At 38.1% G+C, this 19281-nt stretch overlaps 1 protein-coding gene across 1 annotated transcript in view; it reads left to right on the top strand.

Annotated features, from left to right (window-relative positions):
• CPQ (carboxypeptidase Q) overlaps positions 1-19281 on the top strand; it is a 141577-nt gene that overhangs the window by 37643 nt on the left and 84653 nt on the right. The window contains exon 4 of the mRNA XM_030506502.1: positions 3790-3997. Coding sequence (XP_030362362.1) covers positions 3790-3997 — 208 coding nt within the window. The remainder of the gene's footprint in view (positions 1-3789; positions 3998-19281) is intronic.

Here is a 19281-nt window from a genome sequence, read left to right as displayed (position 1 = left end):
TTCTTTTTCAAGGGGCAGGGAATGGTAAATGCAAGTCAGATTATTTTTTTTTTGGTTTGTTTTGTTTTGTTTGGGTTTTTTTGGTTTTTTTGGGGTTTTTTTTTTTGTTTGTTTATTTTTTTTAAATCCTTTTTCTTTACAAAGAATACTCACAAATCCATGTTTGTTCAGACTCAGTGAAAAAAAATTTTCCTTACCCACCAATACCAAAATTCCAAAATTCTTTCTCCTGAACTACATCCTCTTCACCCTGTTTTGAGCCAAACTCAGGACTGTTTTTCTCCATTTTCATCTGTCGCACCCAGAGTCTGCTAGTAATTTCTTTTCTATTTTGTTCAGTTAATTCTTGCTCAGGTCTTGTCATATGGTCAGCAGCCTTTCCGGTTTTTGGTTATCTCTACATAAAAGTGGCTTAATTACTTAAATGATTTTTTTTAATGTAGTCTTTGACACTTTATTAAGCCATTTACTATGTAGATATACTTAACATGTGGTGTGTTTTGCATGCATGTAAACTTTAATCGGGTATATCACTGGATGTTTAGTGTCTGCCATAAATGTTTTCTATGCGAGTTCATTGTGCAGCATTAGGAATGCACAGTACTGTGATATCGCCTTGAGCCTTTGCACTGGTAATGCTTAGGGTCCATTTCCCTTTTTGTAGCAAATGTTTTTTACAGTCATCCATTCCCTTCAGGTCCTGGTATCAGCTGAACGGTTGCTTACTCTGCCTGCCTATGCCAAAATGTGTTAATTTGGGTAGTTGGGTTTACCTTTACAATCTTGGCAAAATAGTAGTTTGAGCATAAAAATGGCACAACTACCAGGTAACTTCAGCGTTTGTTTTTTGGGCTAGCTGGGTTAAATGTTGGACCTGCAAGCGTTCATTCATTTGAGGTGTGTAAGAATGCATGCATCTCAGTGGGTTGTCAGAAGCTTTATTCACAGTTGTGGTGAAGCGTCGGGATTGAGCATCCAAAACAAATGTAATTGCTACTTATACCACAGAAACAAATACGGTTTTAGGGGGTTCTTTTATTGAGCATCTGGGAAATAACAAGAGGAATGAAATCAATGATAAAACTTGACTTACTGCAATTCAGCATACACAGCATGTTAGTACTAAGACATAATCTTGCCAGAAGACACAGGTGAATGGATTAATTTCAAATGAGCAGAAACTTCTGTTGAATGTAGGGGTTTTTTAACATTAATACTTGAAATCGTCATCTCTCTCTTCCCCCCCGCCCCGTGTTGTATATTTTATGATTTTTTGGAATGTCTCCTGGATAACATGCTGGGTATACCCCCAAACATTCAAAGATATATTAAACATATGCAGCAAATTGTTGCAGTTTGAAAGCGGGGGTGAGTGGGACCTGTTCTTTTTTTTCCTGTCTGTCTTTATTACAAGGACAAAGGGAATGAAAAAAAAAATAAATCTCAGCTTACCTATCTACATGAGTTTATCCCACTCAGAGGATTATGTAGTGCATGAGATTCTGAGTGCCAGGGTAACTGTTATTTACAAAGGTAGCTATGGGTCACCCAACCTGCAAAGCTGATGAGGAGAAGGGGCACCACCTTTCCTATGAGGTTCAGCTGTAAACAACTGGAAGCAGTGATGTCCTAACTGTTGCCACCTAATAAACAGATCTGCCTACACTCTGAAGCAGCTCCCATAAGACCTCTGTTTTACATCTCTGATTGTTAGTATTTTCTTTACGAATATATATTTATACATATCTACTCTGTGGGTTATATTATTGATTACAACATGACTTGCTATTGCTGATAAGGATTTATTATTCTAAACAAATAGAACTGAATAATCTCTCCCATTTTACCTAATCTGTATCCTTACAAAGTGGACTTCTCCTTTTCTTCTCACCACATCTCCAGGCGTTAAGCGTGGGTTTTTTCCCAGTTTTGAAGACTTAAAGGGGTGTTTGGACCAGATGACGTCCAGAGTTCCCCGACAACCTCAACCATTCTGCAATTCTGTTATCAATATATGTATAAATAGCATTAAGATTTCTAACAGCTGATGTGAAGAATGTCTCTAATCTGGTTTGAAAGCTTCAACCAGCCCTTCTTCATAGGGTAATATGTAGGTAAAGATATGATTTAGCTTTAGAGATTTCCTTCGGAGACGTAATTCATGACATTTCACTGATGAAGTCAGAATTTTGTAACAGACAAGTAGACAAATAGCATATTCACAAGAATATTGAAGAAGTCTCTAGGTGGCTGAATATTTTATGTGTTTTGAAAATAACTCTGGAGTAGTGACTGAAATGTGAGAATTACAAAGTAGACCTGAAATAAAAGGTTGCAGTTGTATTATTTCAGCTTACAGATTTATTGCAGAGGATGGCCGGTACTGGAGAGCTGCTTGTTTAGAGTTCTACTATAATATTTCAATGCACAATTCTAAGCTTATTTTAGGATTTAGGACATATAATTATATACCAGTCAATTTCGGATCATTATTGCAGTATCGGAATTGTTCTCAAGTGTCCATTGAGTCTGTTCTTGTGAAACAAAGAGTATTTTTATTCTCTTCTTTTTCCCAGTTTCTGAAACAGAGTATGCTTATTCCCATTTTACAAGTGGGAAATGAAGGCAAGGAATGATTTCATATTGGGAGTATTTGCAGATTTGGGCATACATCTAGATCCTGATGTCTCTTTTCCCCACACGTTTTTTTTCCACCCTATCTGTCTTTATGTACAACTCCACTTTAAAAGCATTGACTTCAGCTGCAGCTGTAATGCTCAGTGCTCCTGCAAGTCAAATCCAAAGATTGTAACAGAGCACAAGAAAATGAGGAATATTAAATAATGGCCAAATGTGAAATAACACTGAAGGAACCTATTAGCAATGCTGTGATGTCAGATGTGCAGTCACTCACTCCAGTTAGCTCTGCATGCAACAGTGGTAGAAGCAGCCTCTCGAAGGGAAATAAGTTTTAGATAAGGGAAATAGTCATGAAACTGTCTATAGCTTTCTGAGAGGAAAGAAGTCATCACTCCATATTGCACATGAACATCAGACCAACTTTGTGATTATTTTTGTTTGACTTTTTTGCCCCTTTTTTAGATTTCCATAAGGCATAGCTATTCCTAAGTGTAAGACACTGAAGCCTTACACCTAGTGGTGCATATTTTTCTTCTTCTTTGCATGATTTGTGTAAAGTTAATTGGGGGGTTGTGATGTTGGTTTTGTTTGTTTATTTAGTTCTCTTATGTCTACGGGTAGTGGTGAAATCTCAAGTGTCCTGAGAACAAATTAATGCACTTTTTTTTTTTCTTATGGTCTCATTGTCTTACTTTTCCTGAAGTCTCTCATATTAGTGCTCTTCAAAATAAACCTCCAGTCTGATGTTGAAATAATTGAAGTAGTGAATTTTAATTTCAATACTTGTCACAGGGAAGAAAATGCACTTCTTATGAACTGTTCACTTTTCATTGCTTTTCTTCCTGATAAAGCAGTGAAGGAAGTGTGGTATCAGAGCATTTACTACTGTTATGTCAAAGCATGGCAATGACCAAAATAGAGCTGACACAGAATAGCTTTCTAGACAGAGAGAATGGTACAGTCAGATATTCTGATTAGTATAAAAGCACTTGATGTATTTTATTGAAAGGTTTATTTAAATAAATGTATCCATTTTTGGGAGTCTGCTGGGGATGGTACTGAAAGTACTCTTTTTAATAATTCTACAATAATGATAATAACTTACAGAGATAAATTGTTGTCTCTGTCCTTTGATTTTTCTTTTCACAGCCCACATACTGGGTGGCAGAATTACCAGCCTGGTGTACCCCGGATTCCCACTGCCTGCATCTCTGTGGAAGATGCTGAAATGATGTCACGAATGTCCCTCCGGGGCATTAAGATCATTGTGCACATGAAGATGGGAGCTAAGACCTATCCAGACGCTCCTTCCTTTAACACTGTAGCAGAGATAGTTGGAAGCAAGTACCCAGAGCAGGTGAGTGAGAATATGGCAAAGGAAACCTATTTTGTTCTTTAAAAATATGAAAAAACAAACTCAAAGAATACCCTATCCTAAGAAATCCCTCAATCTGGTAACTTTTATTCACCCACTCTTCCACATCTCAGACACCTTCAGCTCTTCAGTCTTTTTCAGGTAGCAGGTTTGAAACCACCAGACTCAGTTCTAACATACCAAGTTATATCTTAGAAAACTGTAAGAATTACTGTGATCTAAGAACAGGAAATTCAACTAAACTCTACACAATTCAACCTCCTCCTTTTTGTTTCCCTGTTTTTGTTTTAAGTGGCTTAAAGCTCACTTTAAACAGTACCATCTGCATAGGCTTACAAAGAAGCACGTATGTAAGCAGCAGTGAAATCCCAGCACTGTAACAAATACAGTTATTGCTTTAATTAACAAGTAGTAAGTGAAGGTTGTCATAATGATTTGTGCTTGGGGGTGCCTGTTGTTAGTAATCTTCAAGTGTTTTTTTGACCAGGCAAATAAGCAAGGTTCTGCGGTACGGAAACAAAATTGTTTGCCTGAGTTTTTCCTCTCATGTGAAAGTGAATGCAGGATGACAGTTTAACTTTTCTGAAGATGGTTTTTCTTGTGCAAATCATTGCCGTGTTTAGCAGGAGTTGTATGTGTGTTAGTTTGGAGGAATAAACCATCTATGATCTGCTCTAAAAAGTATCTGCAAATTCTGTTTGAACACTAGGTAAGCTTAAATTGTTGGTTTCCATTTTAAGACTTTTCTTCTTGCTTTCTCTTTTCTCACAACTTCTTAGCCAAAAATCATACAAACTAAATTCATGGTGCTGAAGGATGTGTGCCTGGTATGAGATTTTCTATGTCAGCTTACAACATGGAATGATTTTTCTGGCAGTATGGTTTATTGTGAAACTGCTGATGCCACTTCAATTACAGCAGCACTAGAAATTGTTGCTAGAGTACATCTACTGAGCCACAATTCTTTCTTAAATGCTGTGGTTTTCTAACTTTAATGGAAAATAAGAGTTACTATCTCTGTCCCTTAAACCAGGCATAGCTCTTAACTACCTTCTCAGAAAAGATAAATCTTTTCTGTAGCTCCGGCTTGTGATGTCTGAAGATCCTCAGTCTTCACATGCATGTACGATTTCAGAAGCATGATCATTGGGAAAGGGAAAATTAAGTACCCTCATGGTTGATGGTTTGCATACCGTCAGCTATGAGTCTGGCTTCATAAAACACATATTTACTAAGTTGAAGACAATGCCCAAACTTCTAAATTAAGGTACAGTTAATTTAATTTTATGTCATCTGAATTTTTATCCATGCTTCTAACCGGGTAATAAGCTACCTTTCCTGAATTATGTTTGGTGTGTTTCAGAATATGATATTTCTATTCAGGTTATGAAGTGTCCAAATGCAACCTTCAGAGATGTCTTAAGGTGCTTGCCTGCACTTGATTTTCTGTTTGCTGGCCAGCTCTGTTTCTTTAAGTACTGGAATGGGTTGGGATCTCTTTGCTTCTTCACTGAAAAACTTTGTTTTTTGAAACACTGGGTAAAGACTTATTTACAAGCCCCCTGCTGATGTTAATGGGAGTGGTAGTGGACACACTTTGAAAATGTAACCAAGAAACAGAAAAATAAAACAAGTGAATGTTTAGGTTTTTTAGCACTCAGTTCCTCTCGAAGCCTTAATAGGTTCTTCACCACGCTCATTCCACTGCATTACTCTGGTAAAAATGGGAACCATCTAGCTATTAAGGCAGTAAAATACATTGCAGACCCAAACTCTTACAATGCCTTTTATACTAAAGTGTTTCAAAATGCAGTACAAATCCAGGGGAATAGAAAGGTGCCATTTCCACGGGCCAAAATTCCAATTTAAGTTTTGAATTGGAAACAAAAGCAAATCTGGATCTCTGAACTCTGGGTGAGAAATCATCAGCGGGTGGTATCACTTTTAGAAAGGTCAAAAGCAAAACAGCTTGAAATTAGGCCGAAGCCTGGGAAATGTAACTGGTGACAGGTATTGCAGCAAATTATACCTTAAAAAAATGGAACTTAATTGAAAATGAGGGTCACTGTAGGATACTGAGGAAGTTGGGTGAGAAGTGATGCAGTTTTAGACGTAACTGCATGTTTGGCATGTTTGTGTTCATCTACATATTGTCCAGAATTTAATGTATAGTATATGCTTGTATAGTGATAAATAATTCGTTAATTCCTCCTATAAGATTTTAGCATGTTTATTAAAAATAATCACCAAGAACTGAAATAATATTTGTCTGAAAATTTTATCTGTTGCAATCAATGCTGAATATTACCTTTAAAATCCTTTAAAGAAGAAAACAATTTATTATTTTTTCTTACCTGTTTGGGTTTGTTGGTTTTGGGGTGGTTTTTTTTGCTTTATTTAACCACTCTTGTAGCATGTCCAGTTCTGTTCCTCCTTTTTAAGTAATTTTTCCAAGTGTTTTGTGTAGATTCTTGCAAATAGCAATGGAAAGAAAAAAAACCCAACCAAACCAACCTAAAGAAATGTTAAGGAAAACAGGAGGAAAAAAAAAGTAGTTTACATACTTCTGACATATTTTCCTAAATGTTTGCTGTATTATAGACTTAGTGTTCTTAACTCTTGTAATACGTGCTTTGTTTTGCTGTTGCAAGAAATGTTTGATATCATCAAAATTGATACTCCAAATTGTCAAACTTGCAAACTTTTGTTTAGGCACCTGTGCTTAGCTTCAAGACATTTACATTTCTGGAGAATTTTAAGCAATAGAAGAAATGTCATTACTGCTTTGTGAAGCATCAAGCTCTCAGGGATGTCAGGGATGCATCCAGCTAGCAATGATGTGACATGGGTGCAGATGTTCTGTTGCTGTTTGAGACAGCTCTGCACCCAAGGCACGCAGGTACTTTTGAAAAGTTAATCCACTGATACTTCAGATTTCTGTTCTGCTTTATCCTTCTCTTTGGCCAGGCAGTATCAATAAGCCAGTCCTTTAGCATCAATAGCTTCAACTAAGAAAAATGCACTTTGAAACCTACTCTAAGTTGCAACTTCGCACTCCCAAGCATTCAGGTGTTGTAGAAAGCATCTGAACAGAAAAAGGAAATGGATTTTGTCATGCTGTCAGTAAAGTTCCGTCTCACCAATGTCTATGTTCTGTTTATCTTTGTATTATTCCTTCTAAGTTAGGGAAGGGCTGCTCTCCTCAGGCAGAACCCTTGCTAATGTCAGAGCGGGCATGACTGTGCGTGTTCTAAGCAGAGACATCTACCATCCCCACTGTCAGTCCCGAGGTCCTCAGTGCCTGCTGAGGCCTGAATACCTGTAGGTACCCAAATGAGGAGAGCCTGTGCCTATAAGATAATGAGTTCATGATCAAGCTTTTCTTATAAACAGATAGAAAGCAGTGGGACCAAACATGCTATGACTTGATACCCTGGCAGCCCTTCTGAGCCTGGGATCCCATTCTCACGGTGCTTAGGACAGCAGTGAGTGTGGAAAACCTGTGGGTTGTGGGACTTAACATATTTAAGCCTGTATGACTGCTGACAGTTGAGCCAAAGAGTTTGTGAAATGAGAAGGGTATGGTAGCAGAACCTTCTGAGGTCCAGGCTATTGCAGGTTAGAGACACATGCATTCCATTCTTCACTTTTATCTTGGAGGAATTTCTGAAGCACACTATCACAGAATTCTAGAATCAACTAGATTGGAAAATACCTTTAAGATCATCAGTTAGAACCATTACCCCAGGACTGCCAAGTTCACCACTAAACGATGTCACTGAGGGCCTCATTTACGCAGTTTTTGAACACTTTCAGGGACGGTGATTCCACCACTTCCATGGGCAGCCTGTTCCAATGCCTGATCACCCTCTTGGTGAAGACATTTTTCCTAATATCCAATCTAAACCTCCCCTGGGGCAGCTTGAGCCCGTTACCTCTTGTCCTATCACTTGTTACTTGGGAAAAGAGACCAGCCACTTCCTCACTCCATCCTCCTTTCAGGTGGTTGTAGAGAGTGATAAGGTCCCCCATGAGCCTTCTCTTCTTCAGGCTAAACAACCCCAGTTCCCTCAAAAAGGGAACTGTTCCTCAGAAGACCCGTGTTCCACGCCCTTCACGAGTTTTGCTGCCCTTCTCTGGACCCGCTCCAGCAACTCATTGTCTTTCTTGTAGTGAGGGGCCCAGAACTGAACACAGGATTCCAGACGTGGCCTCAGTCGCCTCACCAATGAGGTTCCCAGGTTCACTATTGAACCTGGGACCATGCTGTTAGCATCTTTTTGTACTGTACTGGTGAGATGTTTTATTTAAACTATGTAAGTTGACACTGGAGACTGACTGACTGAGAAATTTACAAGTTAACTAATGTGGTTTTCATTTGAAATTCAGGCAGAGCTGGCAGTAAGACATGTTTGTCTTCTCATTTTAATACAGATGTAACACGGTTGGTCTTAAAGTGCAGAGGCAACCGTTCCCATCTCTGGGGAAATGCTATAAATAGCAGCTGCTTGTTGTTGGTCCAGCTTCCATGCACCTAATGTGCCAAACAAGGAACCACAAAATACTTGATTAACTGAAAAGGTATCAAAGTGGATAAAGATATAACTCTCCTATAATCCTGACTTTCAGTGTCTTTCCGTACTGTGTATTTCTTGGTGTGTAGTGCTGTGTGACTTATCTTACAGTTACTAAATGATGGGAAAACTGTTTCTTAAGTGCCCTACAAAGTACATAAATTTAATGGTTGCTCATTATTCTGTGATCTAGCATAAATACTGTAGAATGGAAACAGAGGAGCTCCTAAGTGGCTTTTTTGGAATCCTGAAGAGCTGTTCCAGGATTTCACTCTACACAGCTGGTTTGCCTTCTGTTTTTATGGAGTGCCATATCTACAAAATGTACCACTTGAAAAGTGACTCTATTTTGAACACCACAGGCATAAAAGACCATTGAAGAATATACTGTAGCTCTGAGCCAAGTTTGGACAGCACTTTCAAAGTAGCATTCCTAGGGATGACCTGTGAAACAAAGATGCTAAGGTAATAGACTGTGAAGTTCTTTACCAGTCCATGATTGATGTAACAGAACCTGTTCTACAAAGGAAATAGCAGCATATCTGCTTTTTTGTTCTTCTTCCTTTCCCTATTTCAAAAATCAGCTCTTTCTTGGAATTTGTGATACTGGGCAAGGCTCCAGGGAACAAGAGAACACGAAAATTGTCCAGGCTTCTGAGCCTGTGAGGCATTCATGCACATAAGGGAAGAAATAATTTGTAGACCAAAAAAAAAAACCACCCCAACCCCAGGAAAAAAAAAAAAAAAAAAAAAGACTTCTCTGAAGATGTGTAATACTCAGTACAATGCTGTTTTATGGCCTGGCACCAGTTCTACATATGTTAACAAAATGTCTATCCATTAGCCCTTTGATGTGGCTTCCAGATATCCCTCTGCTCGAACTAAATCATGCATACAATAGAGCTTTGAGTAGAAATGTTTTAAGAGCCTGGTGCCATCACGTTATGGCTCCATTATCACATTTTCTCCATGTGGATTGTTTTGCTATTCATTCCAAGATGTTGAGGGGTTTGTAAGTGCACTTCTCTAAGCCCCTCTCTTGTGACTGTAAACTGATGCTAGAATTTAAGAGATGATTATGGAGATTGGGTTTTGAGAGTGCAAGCCCATTAGTTCATGATAGTGAACTGGTGGGCAAGAAGAAGAAGAAGAAAGAGAAATGATGAAGAAGGAACATTGGCATTGTTAGGAAATGTATTTTCTTTCAAGTTTTTGTATCAATATTTGCTGAAAGAAGTAGTAACCTTTGTGTGTTTGTGTTCGTTTTATTAGTAATGGGACTTTGTACTATTAATTGGGGGTGGGGTTTTTTATAGTGTGCCTTGTCGGAGTGGAAATATTGCCATCATTTGTTCTTAAACAGAGGTCTTGTCATGATGAAAACAGTCAAATTAATATGAAACTGATATAGAGGAAGATTTTTCTTTGTAACTTGACCATTTTAAAAACTTTTTCTTTTTAACTGCCAGAAGGCCTAACAAGTTTTAAGACTAAAGTACATGCTAAATTTTGTCGTGTAAAGCTTGGCAAATATAAAACTTGAACTGCCAATTTAAAACCCAAGAGCTGACTGAAAGCATTTAATTCTGATAGGGAGAACTTGGCAATAGTTTGCCTTCTGAATCTGAATGACGGATGCACCCTGAATTAGGCATGTTTGTTTGGAAACCTCAATATCTGGGTGTGCACAAATACATCTTCAAAGTCATTTGTACATAGGTGGTTGATGTCAGAAAGGAGCAACAGTTAAAAAGCATTGTGCTCATTAGTAGGTGTGTCTAAAATGTTGGTGGAACCAGTTAACGTGTGTATGTGGAAGAAAGATTCAAACCAAGTTACATCTTTTAAAAAATTATTTTCCTGACAGTTTTTCTGGAAGGCATCAGTCAGGTTCACCAGTGTGATGTGACCTTGCTAATGTTCAGATGTTTTCCGAATGAATAGACCATATCTATAAATGGGCAGCTGAGAGTGGGAGAGAGGGCAGGGGTGGTAGCAGGCTCTGCTGATCTTGGAGACACCTGAAGTTGCTGTGTGTCTCAGCTTGGTGATGCCAGAGTGGAACCAAAGGATGTGCTCCACTGGGTGCAGGCAAGCCAACAGCTCCTTGGAAGGGTCCTCCTTTTGCCAGCTGAGGCACAGTAGCTGTGTCACTGTATATATGAACTATTGCAGTATGAAGGAAAAATGTACTAGCCTTGATTGCCATTCATGACTGGTCCTCAGAGGGAGCAGGACCTTCTTAGAGTGCTACCTCAACTCACTGCATGCAACTGTAACCAGTGATATCCTAGGTTATTGCAGCAGCAGGGCAACAGTGACAAGGGGTGATGACATCTAGGTGGCCTTTCTCACTAGAGCCAAGTGAAGTTTGGAGGAATTTAGTGCTGCTGTAACCCTGCTATACATGTTCCATTTGGATTCTCTTGATGTAAGCTCAGTGTGCTTTCTGCCTTTCCCCTAAGCTCGGACACAGGTATTGCCATATACATGACAGCTGCATGCCTACCCCAGCCCCTTTTGTTTTCTGAATCCAGACTGGGATCTGCCTGGGGCTACTTGTGAGACCTCTGCTCTGTGCATTATTCTTGAGAGCATTTGGTTGGGTTTTAAATCGTCTGCTTCATAAACTGCAACCAACTAAATTGCAAGACTAGAAATTAAAAAGTAACATCTAGGGTGCTTGTTCTATTGGTCAGCAAATTTATCTGAGCACACAGTTTTGTAGTGCTTTTGATGGCATGAGTATAAGCAGATACACTGTAATATTTTTTCTTCCCACCCATTCTTTTGTCTCTACTCCCACACAGCACTTTAAAGAATTACTGTGGGATTTTATTTCAGTAATAATTTACAAATACACATAGGGTTTACAGAACAGTTGTGAAAGGTTTTTTTTCTCCAGATTGAAAAAGTTATCTTCTAAAATTACACCGCACCCTTCTTTCATTCTGATACACAAGAGTATCTAAAGGGTAGTCCTAAGCTTGGCAGATGTGATACTTGCCTGAGGCATGAAGAAACCACAATATTGAGGAGTGAGGAGGAAAGAAACTATATCATACTTCTCATTATGAATAAGTAGATGCCAGAAATGCTAGTGCCAAGGGTTAGCTTAAAAATAACTGTTCACTACAGAAGTTGTCAAATAGCATAGTAGTATGTTTGTATTTGTTGGGTACATACTTTATGCTTCACCTTGTACAACAGAAGACAGTTTTTGTCCTAGTGATGAGTACAGTGCTAAAAAAATTACATGTTTTCCATGCAAGTCTAATGGAAAACTGCATGTCTAAGAGTGGGTGGGTTGGATGTAAAGGGCTGTTTGTTTGACACAGATTCAGAGGTTCCCACACAAAGGACTAATATGGAGGAAGATCTGACAGATTTTAAGTGGTGGATGGAACTATGGTAATGGAGTGGAAATGCCAAAAGCAGTGAAATGGGCAGGTTGGGGCTGAGGTGAAAGGGGGAAAGAACTTGGTCTGCCCAATCACACTGAGATACTGACAGTAGAGGTGTTATTCTAAGAAATGTGTGGTTGCGGCAACTGAGAGAGATGGTTACTCAAGGATGTAGCAGAGCATCTAGCAAAGTTCATATTTTTGATGGGCAGAGACACATTATTTTTGAGAAACACTGAACCAGCTGTAAAACTGGGGGTAGACTTGTTAGGGTTTCATACACTGTATTGCTGCTTTGTGAGAACAAGAACTGGGGAGAGATGGTGAAAAAGATAAGCTGACCGCAGCTGGCATGGTCTTTAAGAGAATTAGTCTCAAGAGCTTGTTTTTTTTCATTAGTACGTGCTTCAAAATGTTGAGATAATTCATTGTTTGGTTGGTTGGGGTTTTTTTAATACCATTTTATGTAGTTTTTTTATACAGTTTCATCAGCCTAGAAGGAGTCCCTTAGGCTTCTGAGACCTTAAAGACCTTGCACTTTGCTACTGTAGCATTATTGTAAATGTAGTCACAATGATACAAAAGTATTTATTATGACTTGGCAAAGCAAAATACACTGTAATGCACATTATACAAGTACAATTTTTCCAAAATGATTGTAAATAAAATGTTAAAGATCTTGTGAGGCTGGCAGGCATAAATCTTAATTAAATCAAAGAATGAGATTTGTTCATAGAGTTTCTCCAGTATTACCAGTACTTATATGAACAATATATCATGATGCAATATGTAAGTTATCTAGAATTTCAGTGTGCACAAATATAATTCTGATTCATTGTAACAGGTAAATGTAAATTTTGGACAAATTCCTGATTTACGTGTTGTCTCTTTTCAATAGTACTTGTCAAAAAAGTAAACTGATTTATGTGTTTAGGACTGAGATCCCATTTCTTTTGTATTGAAGTTGCAAGGAAAAAAAGGGACATATTGCAGGGTGTTTAACAGAAAATGTATTTTGTTCTACAGGTTCTATAGGTTTGCTGCTTTTTACATGCTAAAATGTATGTGCAGTCTGCATTTTCTTTTCACACTAGTTTTTATTCTGTCATGTATTCCATAGACCGGTTTACAAATTTGAACAAAAATCAACTAAAATGCATCTTCTGGTATTACATAGTCTGTTGATATCTGATTTCTATTGCAATGTTTGAATTTACAACTATCATTGTGAAATATTAGTCTCAAGAACAATGTACAATGGTCTAAATTCCTCAGGAAAAAAATACGTCCTATTTCATCTAATCATGTGTACATTATCATATACAGGGTGAATGGAGTAATAGAATGATGTAAGAGGAAATAGTCTGTAAATCATACTGCTTTAGAAATTCTACCAAATCAGTGTCTTTTTTCATAGAGTTCATATAAGCAAATAGGAGTAGGATTGTCCTTGTATTTTAAATATTTTACCTCAGCAGAGAAGGATATTAATGCTATCTCAGTACTTCTGTATGACTTAAAATTCTGGGCTTTACTTTTTAATTGTATGCCTAGTCTAATGATCATTGTGTTTAGCTTCTGCATTCATTAATGTCAACTGGACAAAGATTTTTCTCATCCTCTCCATGTCCCAAGTTTAATGTGTTGCTTGTGGGAGAAGGTATTTCTTGAAATAATATTCCTTCACTGTAATGGAATTTGTTGCCGTAAGCTATACATGTATGTGTATATATATGTATATAGGTGTATATGATAGTTTTAGGACACCACCTTCAGTGGCATACTGCTCTGCAGAGTAGAGCATATTCTACCATTCCAAGTGGGAAATGTCTGTCATCCAGTTTCTTGCCAGGAGAATGATTACTGAGCCATAAAACGTGATGTCGTCTGTTCTCTTCTTTCCCCTTTCAAATAATCAGGAAGAGGACCTGAGGTCACATTATTCTTTGTGAAGGGAAGGGAAAACAAGATCTTGAACTGCTGACAAGTATGTTCCTCTCTGTCTTATCTTACAAGCAGATACTACAAGCTCGTGGTCTGTTCTGCTTGTATGATTTTGTTTCTTGGCATTGTAAACCTGAAGTCTTGGATTTCCAAGTTCTCCACTTCTGCCTGAAGTCACTGACCTCAATTTATATGCTAAAGTGCTTCAGGGATCTGTTCATTTAACTGGAATTAATGTTCAGATGATACTTTATTTGACTGTCTCTTAACACATTCTGCAAGTTGTTCTGCAAGTCTTTCTGGAAGACTGCAGCTGTGCATATAAATAGGCTATAGTTAATAAGCCTATTTATAGCAAGCCCAAGTCTGACAATTTTTTTCTCATTCATTAGAGTTTCTAACCTTCAAATAAGCTTGACAAAATAATTGGATTGCACCCTTACCCACTAAGTATGGTGCATTTACTTTTTCATTGATTAATTTGGTAGTTTAATTTAAAATTGCCTAGACAAATTTAAATGCTGAGCTTCATGAAAGAGATACAGCTAAGTAAAAAGAAATATAAATAAGATGGGTTTGATAGGTTTGTTAAATTTCAACAAAAGTGGTAAGGATAATATTATAGATTATATGAAAATATATAAGCTTTATATTTTTTAATCTGTGGACACAAGATTAAATTTCCTGCACACAATTTCCTCCTACAGATAAACGTAACAGCCCTCACTGCCCCAGCAAAATACCTAGCAAGCTTTTCAGAATGCTTTAGATTATTTGTTGCACTAGGTCTGCAATGCCTAACACAAATTACTTCCATTTTCATTTATCTGTAACAGGTTTTTCTGTGAATTAAGAAGAACTCGGGGGATGTTCTCAGTTGCACTTCAGTGTGACCTTCTGAATCTGGCAATGGCTGGACCAGAATGAGGGCATGAAGAATGTGACTGCAAGTGTTGCCAGGGTTGCAAGGATAAAAGTACTAAATACTATGGAGGAGAGAACAACAATTCAGAATAATTTTGGCAAATTCATAGGAACCATCAATATTCATCAGGATGAAGTGTGATCTGTTCACTTTAGGAAGCAGAAATTGATTGTACAGTGTGCCCCTGGCACACACAGTTGTCAGGTACTTAGGTACACAAATTATGGCATAAAAGTAATGAGATGGCATCCAGCTTTTCCTTGGAAGAGCTGTCCTGCCCTGTGAGCAAGCACGTTTTAGACAGATCCACAAGTTGGGGAGTTGAAGGGTCATGCTTGAAGAACATGTTTGTACAAAGATAAGTGGAGGCATTTAGACAATCTTTCATGAGTGCAAAAAGCTCAGGCTCCTGAGAGAGCGTCTGATTGTTCGACATACTGTAATTGCTGCAGTTTGTTTCAAAAGCTTCTGCACTAAAGGTATGGCTTTGTTTTTCTAAGTATCTGTGTAGACCATTTAGAGCTCTTTCAGTGACCTTTCAGCATAGGATTCTGAAATATCGCAAAGCATGAATGTTAGCTATGTAAGATCCAGCCAATAATATATAGATAGGAAAATATATAATTTGCATGTCTGTCAAATCACTTGCTGCTGAATTAAATTTTATAAAGGATAAATGAATCCAAGTTTGTGTTAAAAGCATAAAGAAATTTCAATAAAGAATTTTTGTTTTCTAATAGGAAACTTTTCCCTAATTGGGAAAGGCTGTGTATGTTTAAAGGAAGAGCAACAGAAAATTCCAACCAAACCTTTCCCTGCTTAACTGAGAATCACTTAATGCATTGAATTAAGATGATCTTTGAAAGCCACTAAGAAGTTGAAGAAGGAGCAGCTAGCGTGCAGTATTTTTTGCTATTTAAATCTAGTGGCATTGAAAATGTTTAAATTGCTGTAAATACAGTTTTAGAGGTTTAAAAGAATCTTTGTCTATAATTGCACTTTCATTTAAATGTGTATCTTAGGAGATAAAGATTTCTTCTCTCAGGGTGGTGCAAGAAGATATTAGCATATTTTCAATAACTTCATTTGGCTTCTTTGAGTGCTTTAAAATCTCTGTTGAATCTTTGAAGGAGAGAATTGATCTTTTTTTTTTCTTTCCCCTTATCTGAAACCACGTATTTAATTGTAACGTGGATCATAATTGCTAATACCAATTTTAAACTGTGATGTTGAACCAAGCAGAACAAGAGATCAAGGGATTATCTGCACCATGTTGAGTATATACAGCATGTTGCTGCATGGATGCAACATTAATCTGGAATGTGAGTTACGGTAGGTAATGTGGTGTCTTTCCCATCATGTAACTCAAAGCATCCATCTTTTGTGGTGTAGGATAAGACAGCTTTGCCCTCTTCTTCCTTGGTGAACCAGCTGCATTTATAAACTTTGTGAGATGATAATTCACAGAAATGTTTTATCTGAAGTAATTAGCATAATGCTGAGCAATTGCTCTAAAGCTGACCCACTGAATTAGTCATTAAGAAACCTTAGTTTATCCAAGGTTCTTTAGACAGCCTGGGAAGAACTTCCATTTTTTCAGAGCTCTCTTCATTTTCTCTGCGGTGTCTCAGGTTTAATTAAACCTTTGCCTCCAGAAGAAAATAACATTGTTTTCTGGTACTGGTTTAACAAGCATACATCTTTAACGATTTTGTTCTGCAGGTGAAATTGGAATTGGGTGGATATCAATATATCCACATATATATATTTCATATATATATGATATATATGTATCAGTATATAAAATCAATATTTTAAAAAGTGATAAATCTGAAATGTTTATTACAATCTTTGAACCTTGGAAAAGGGATCTCAGAGTAACTAGCCTTTTTTCAGAGTTTTTTACACTCTTTGTTTTAATGCTTTTTGGAAAGAATGAAAATGAAGGAAGAATGGTAGCATAGATAGCAAAATTTACTCAAACTGTGAGCAAAGGAATGAGATAATCCTGTGTCACTTTTTCACCTGTAATAAATGGCACAAAAATATTTAATTATGATGAATAAAAACACTCTGTAGGTAACCTACCTTTCACAAATTTACAAAACCAAAGCAAATGTGAATACAACATACCATGATGTGACCTTTTGTATCAGTCTTGGACCTGAAGGTACAACCTTCACTCCTGGAACAAGACCCACACAACAGGTAATGCAGTGCAGTGCTAAGTTTTCATTGGTGGAGATGCCATATTTCTGGCTTCCTTCTCTTCACATCCTATAAACCAGCAGCCTTCCCCCAGACACAGTCCACACCATCTGGCTTACTGCAGTCCCTTTTTGAAGTGGTGTGGTTAGTCTTTTCTTTCCTCCTTGTCCCATTTGTTTGAAATTAAGAGCAGGAAGAATTGTTTAGCTGTGTGCTACAGCCAGATTCCTGCATTGTGGCTTGCAGAGTACCAAATGATGGAAACCTTTTTGGTGGTTGACAAAATGAGTCAGCTGGTGGGCAGGCTGCAGTTTTGGGAAGAGGAAGGAAGTGCTGTGCAGCTCTGAAGACTGTGACCTCTGTGGGTCTTTGGTGCAGCCATGAATGGGCTGTCATTTTGTGGGCCAGGAGCACATTTTTGCATGAAGAGCTGTATTGAAATACCCATTCTGTTTCTTGCTGTCAACCTGGTTTGGTTTTGTGATACTTTAACTGTACGCCTGCTCTGCCATTCCCCAGCTGAGTGCCTGCACACATGGTGAACGCATCTTTCCCATGGTTGCTGGTTTGGGCTGGGGAGTTCTGGCTCTGTAAGGGCAAGTCCTAGGGAAAACTGAAGGTAGTTGGAGGTCGGGGTTTGCCACCAATTTTTTCTAAAGAGATTTTTCCTGTTCAGTTGACCACTTGATGTAATCCATGCAGTGCTAGCCGTATGAGGCAGGTTTATTTCAATTACAGATTTGAAGTAACTGCTCTTTGAGTTCAGGGTGACCTACAGCAGGTTGCATCTCTTCTTCAGTTTTGTTACCTCATTTCTGATTTATGTGTTGAAAGGAAATGAGAGAGAGAAGTATTCAGAGAGTAATTTCTCCTTCAGGTATTTATGCATTAAAGCAACTCCAAAGAAACTGAATGTGCAAACTGCTGTTCTGTCCCAAACCTCTCATTCCCAAGTGTAACCACAGAGGGACTCCTCAAAGGCTACTATAAGCATGTCTAACAGAATTTTACCTGCTAGAATTGGCATGATTGGTGTCTAGTCCAGAAGATCAACATGTTGTGATGTTAATGGTTAAAAGAGAGACAACATTTATGGCTTCCTGAGTTCTCTGATAAAATGCTTTGAGTACTTCCTGAAGTGATCCCCATGAGTGATGAAATTCCTGTCTTTCACTTCTCTCCTTCTGCTTTTCAACAACCTCAGAGAATTGTGGGGTGAACTGTTAAGACAACATGGACTCAAGCACCAATAACACGTGGATGTCTGCATATTCTTTCTTCCTTACCACATATTTCTATAGTAATATGACAAGTTTGTATTGACCTTGTGCTTAGATGAGCTCAGTTAATGAATGAAGAACAGCTAGATGAAGATGAACTTGACAGAGGAAAGTTCCGGTGGGATAAAAGGCATTGTGGAGAACCCACAAACCTAGTACTTCTGTCTCTACTGAAGACGTGTACTTAGGGGCTTTCACTGACCTTGTGTTCCAGAGAAAGTCAGCTTCCTTTGACTCACTTTCTCTGCCATAGAAATACAGCACCATTTACACCTTCAAGAACTGTTCCTCCAGCAAAAATAAACAAATCTTTTCAGAAGACATTCCAATACATGTTTCTCTCCCCTTGTAATAGGTTAAAAGGGACAAACAGTATATGACAGATACTCATCTTGCAGAATGATACACATAGATATTTAATGATTGATTCTATAGCCAGGGCTACTCTGATACTACAGCTATGAATAAAGAATTTTTTATCTATCCAGTTTTGATTAAAAAAAAAAAAAAAGACAGCTAGGGATGGATCTAGTATTAGATTTTAGTCCCTTTATGTCTTAAATGGCAGGGAAAGATCAGGCTTTGGGAGTAAGGGGTTCTACCTTATTAAGGGGCACTAACTCCATGAATGTCTGAAAATTTAGGGCTGCCCCCCAGTAGGTAGGCTGGTAGGTGAACTCAGGTTAAGAAGAATGAAAATGGTATCTGGCTGAAGTTTTCTCAGTTTGTATCTGGGCTGCAGAAGCATTTGAGGAGACATTGTCTTCTTCCTACCAGTAATATCTGGACTGATCAAAGACTTGGAAATAAAAGTCACTGGGGAGGAGTCTGGCATTTGTATTTCCCCATGCAGAGAAATGTATGTTCATGGTGGTATACAGCCCAGAGCAGCCCGGCCGGTAAGGGTTCACACGTGGGACCCATAAAGTAG

The sequence above is a fragment of the Strigops habroptila genome, chromosome 1 (assembly GCF_004027225.2).
Source record: "Strigops habroptila isolate Jane chromosome 1, bStrHab1.2.pri, whole genome shotgun sequence".
Lineage (NCBI taxonomy): Eukaryota > Metazoa > Chordata > Aves > Psittaciformes > Psittacidae > Strigops > Strigops habroptila.
Note: the sequence above shows the minus strand (reverse complement) of the source record. Positions and strands in the feature narration are given on the sequence as shown.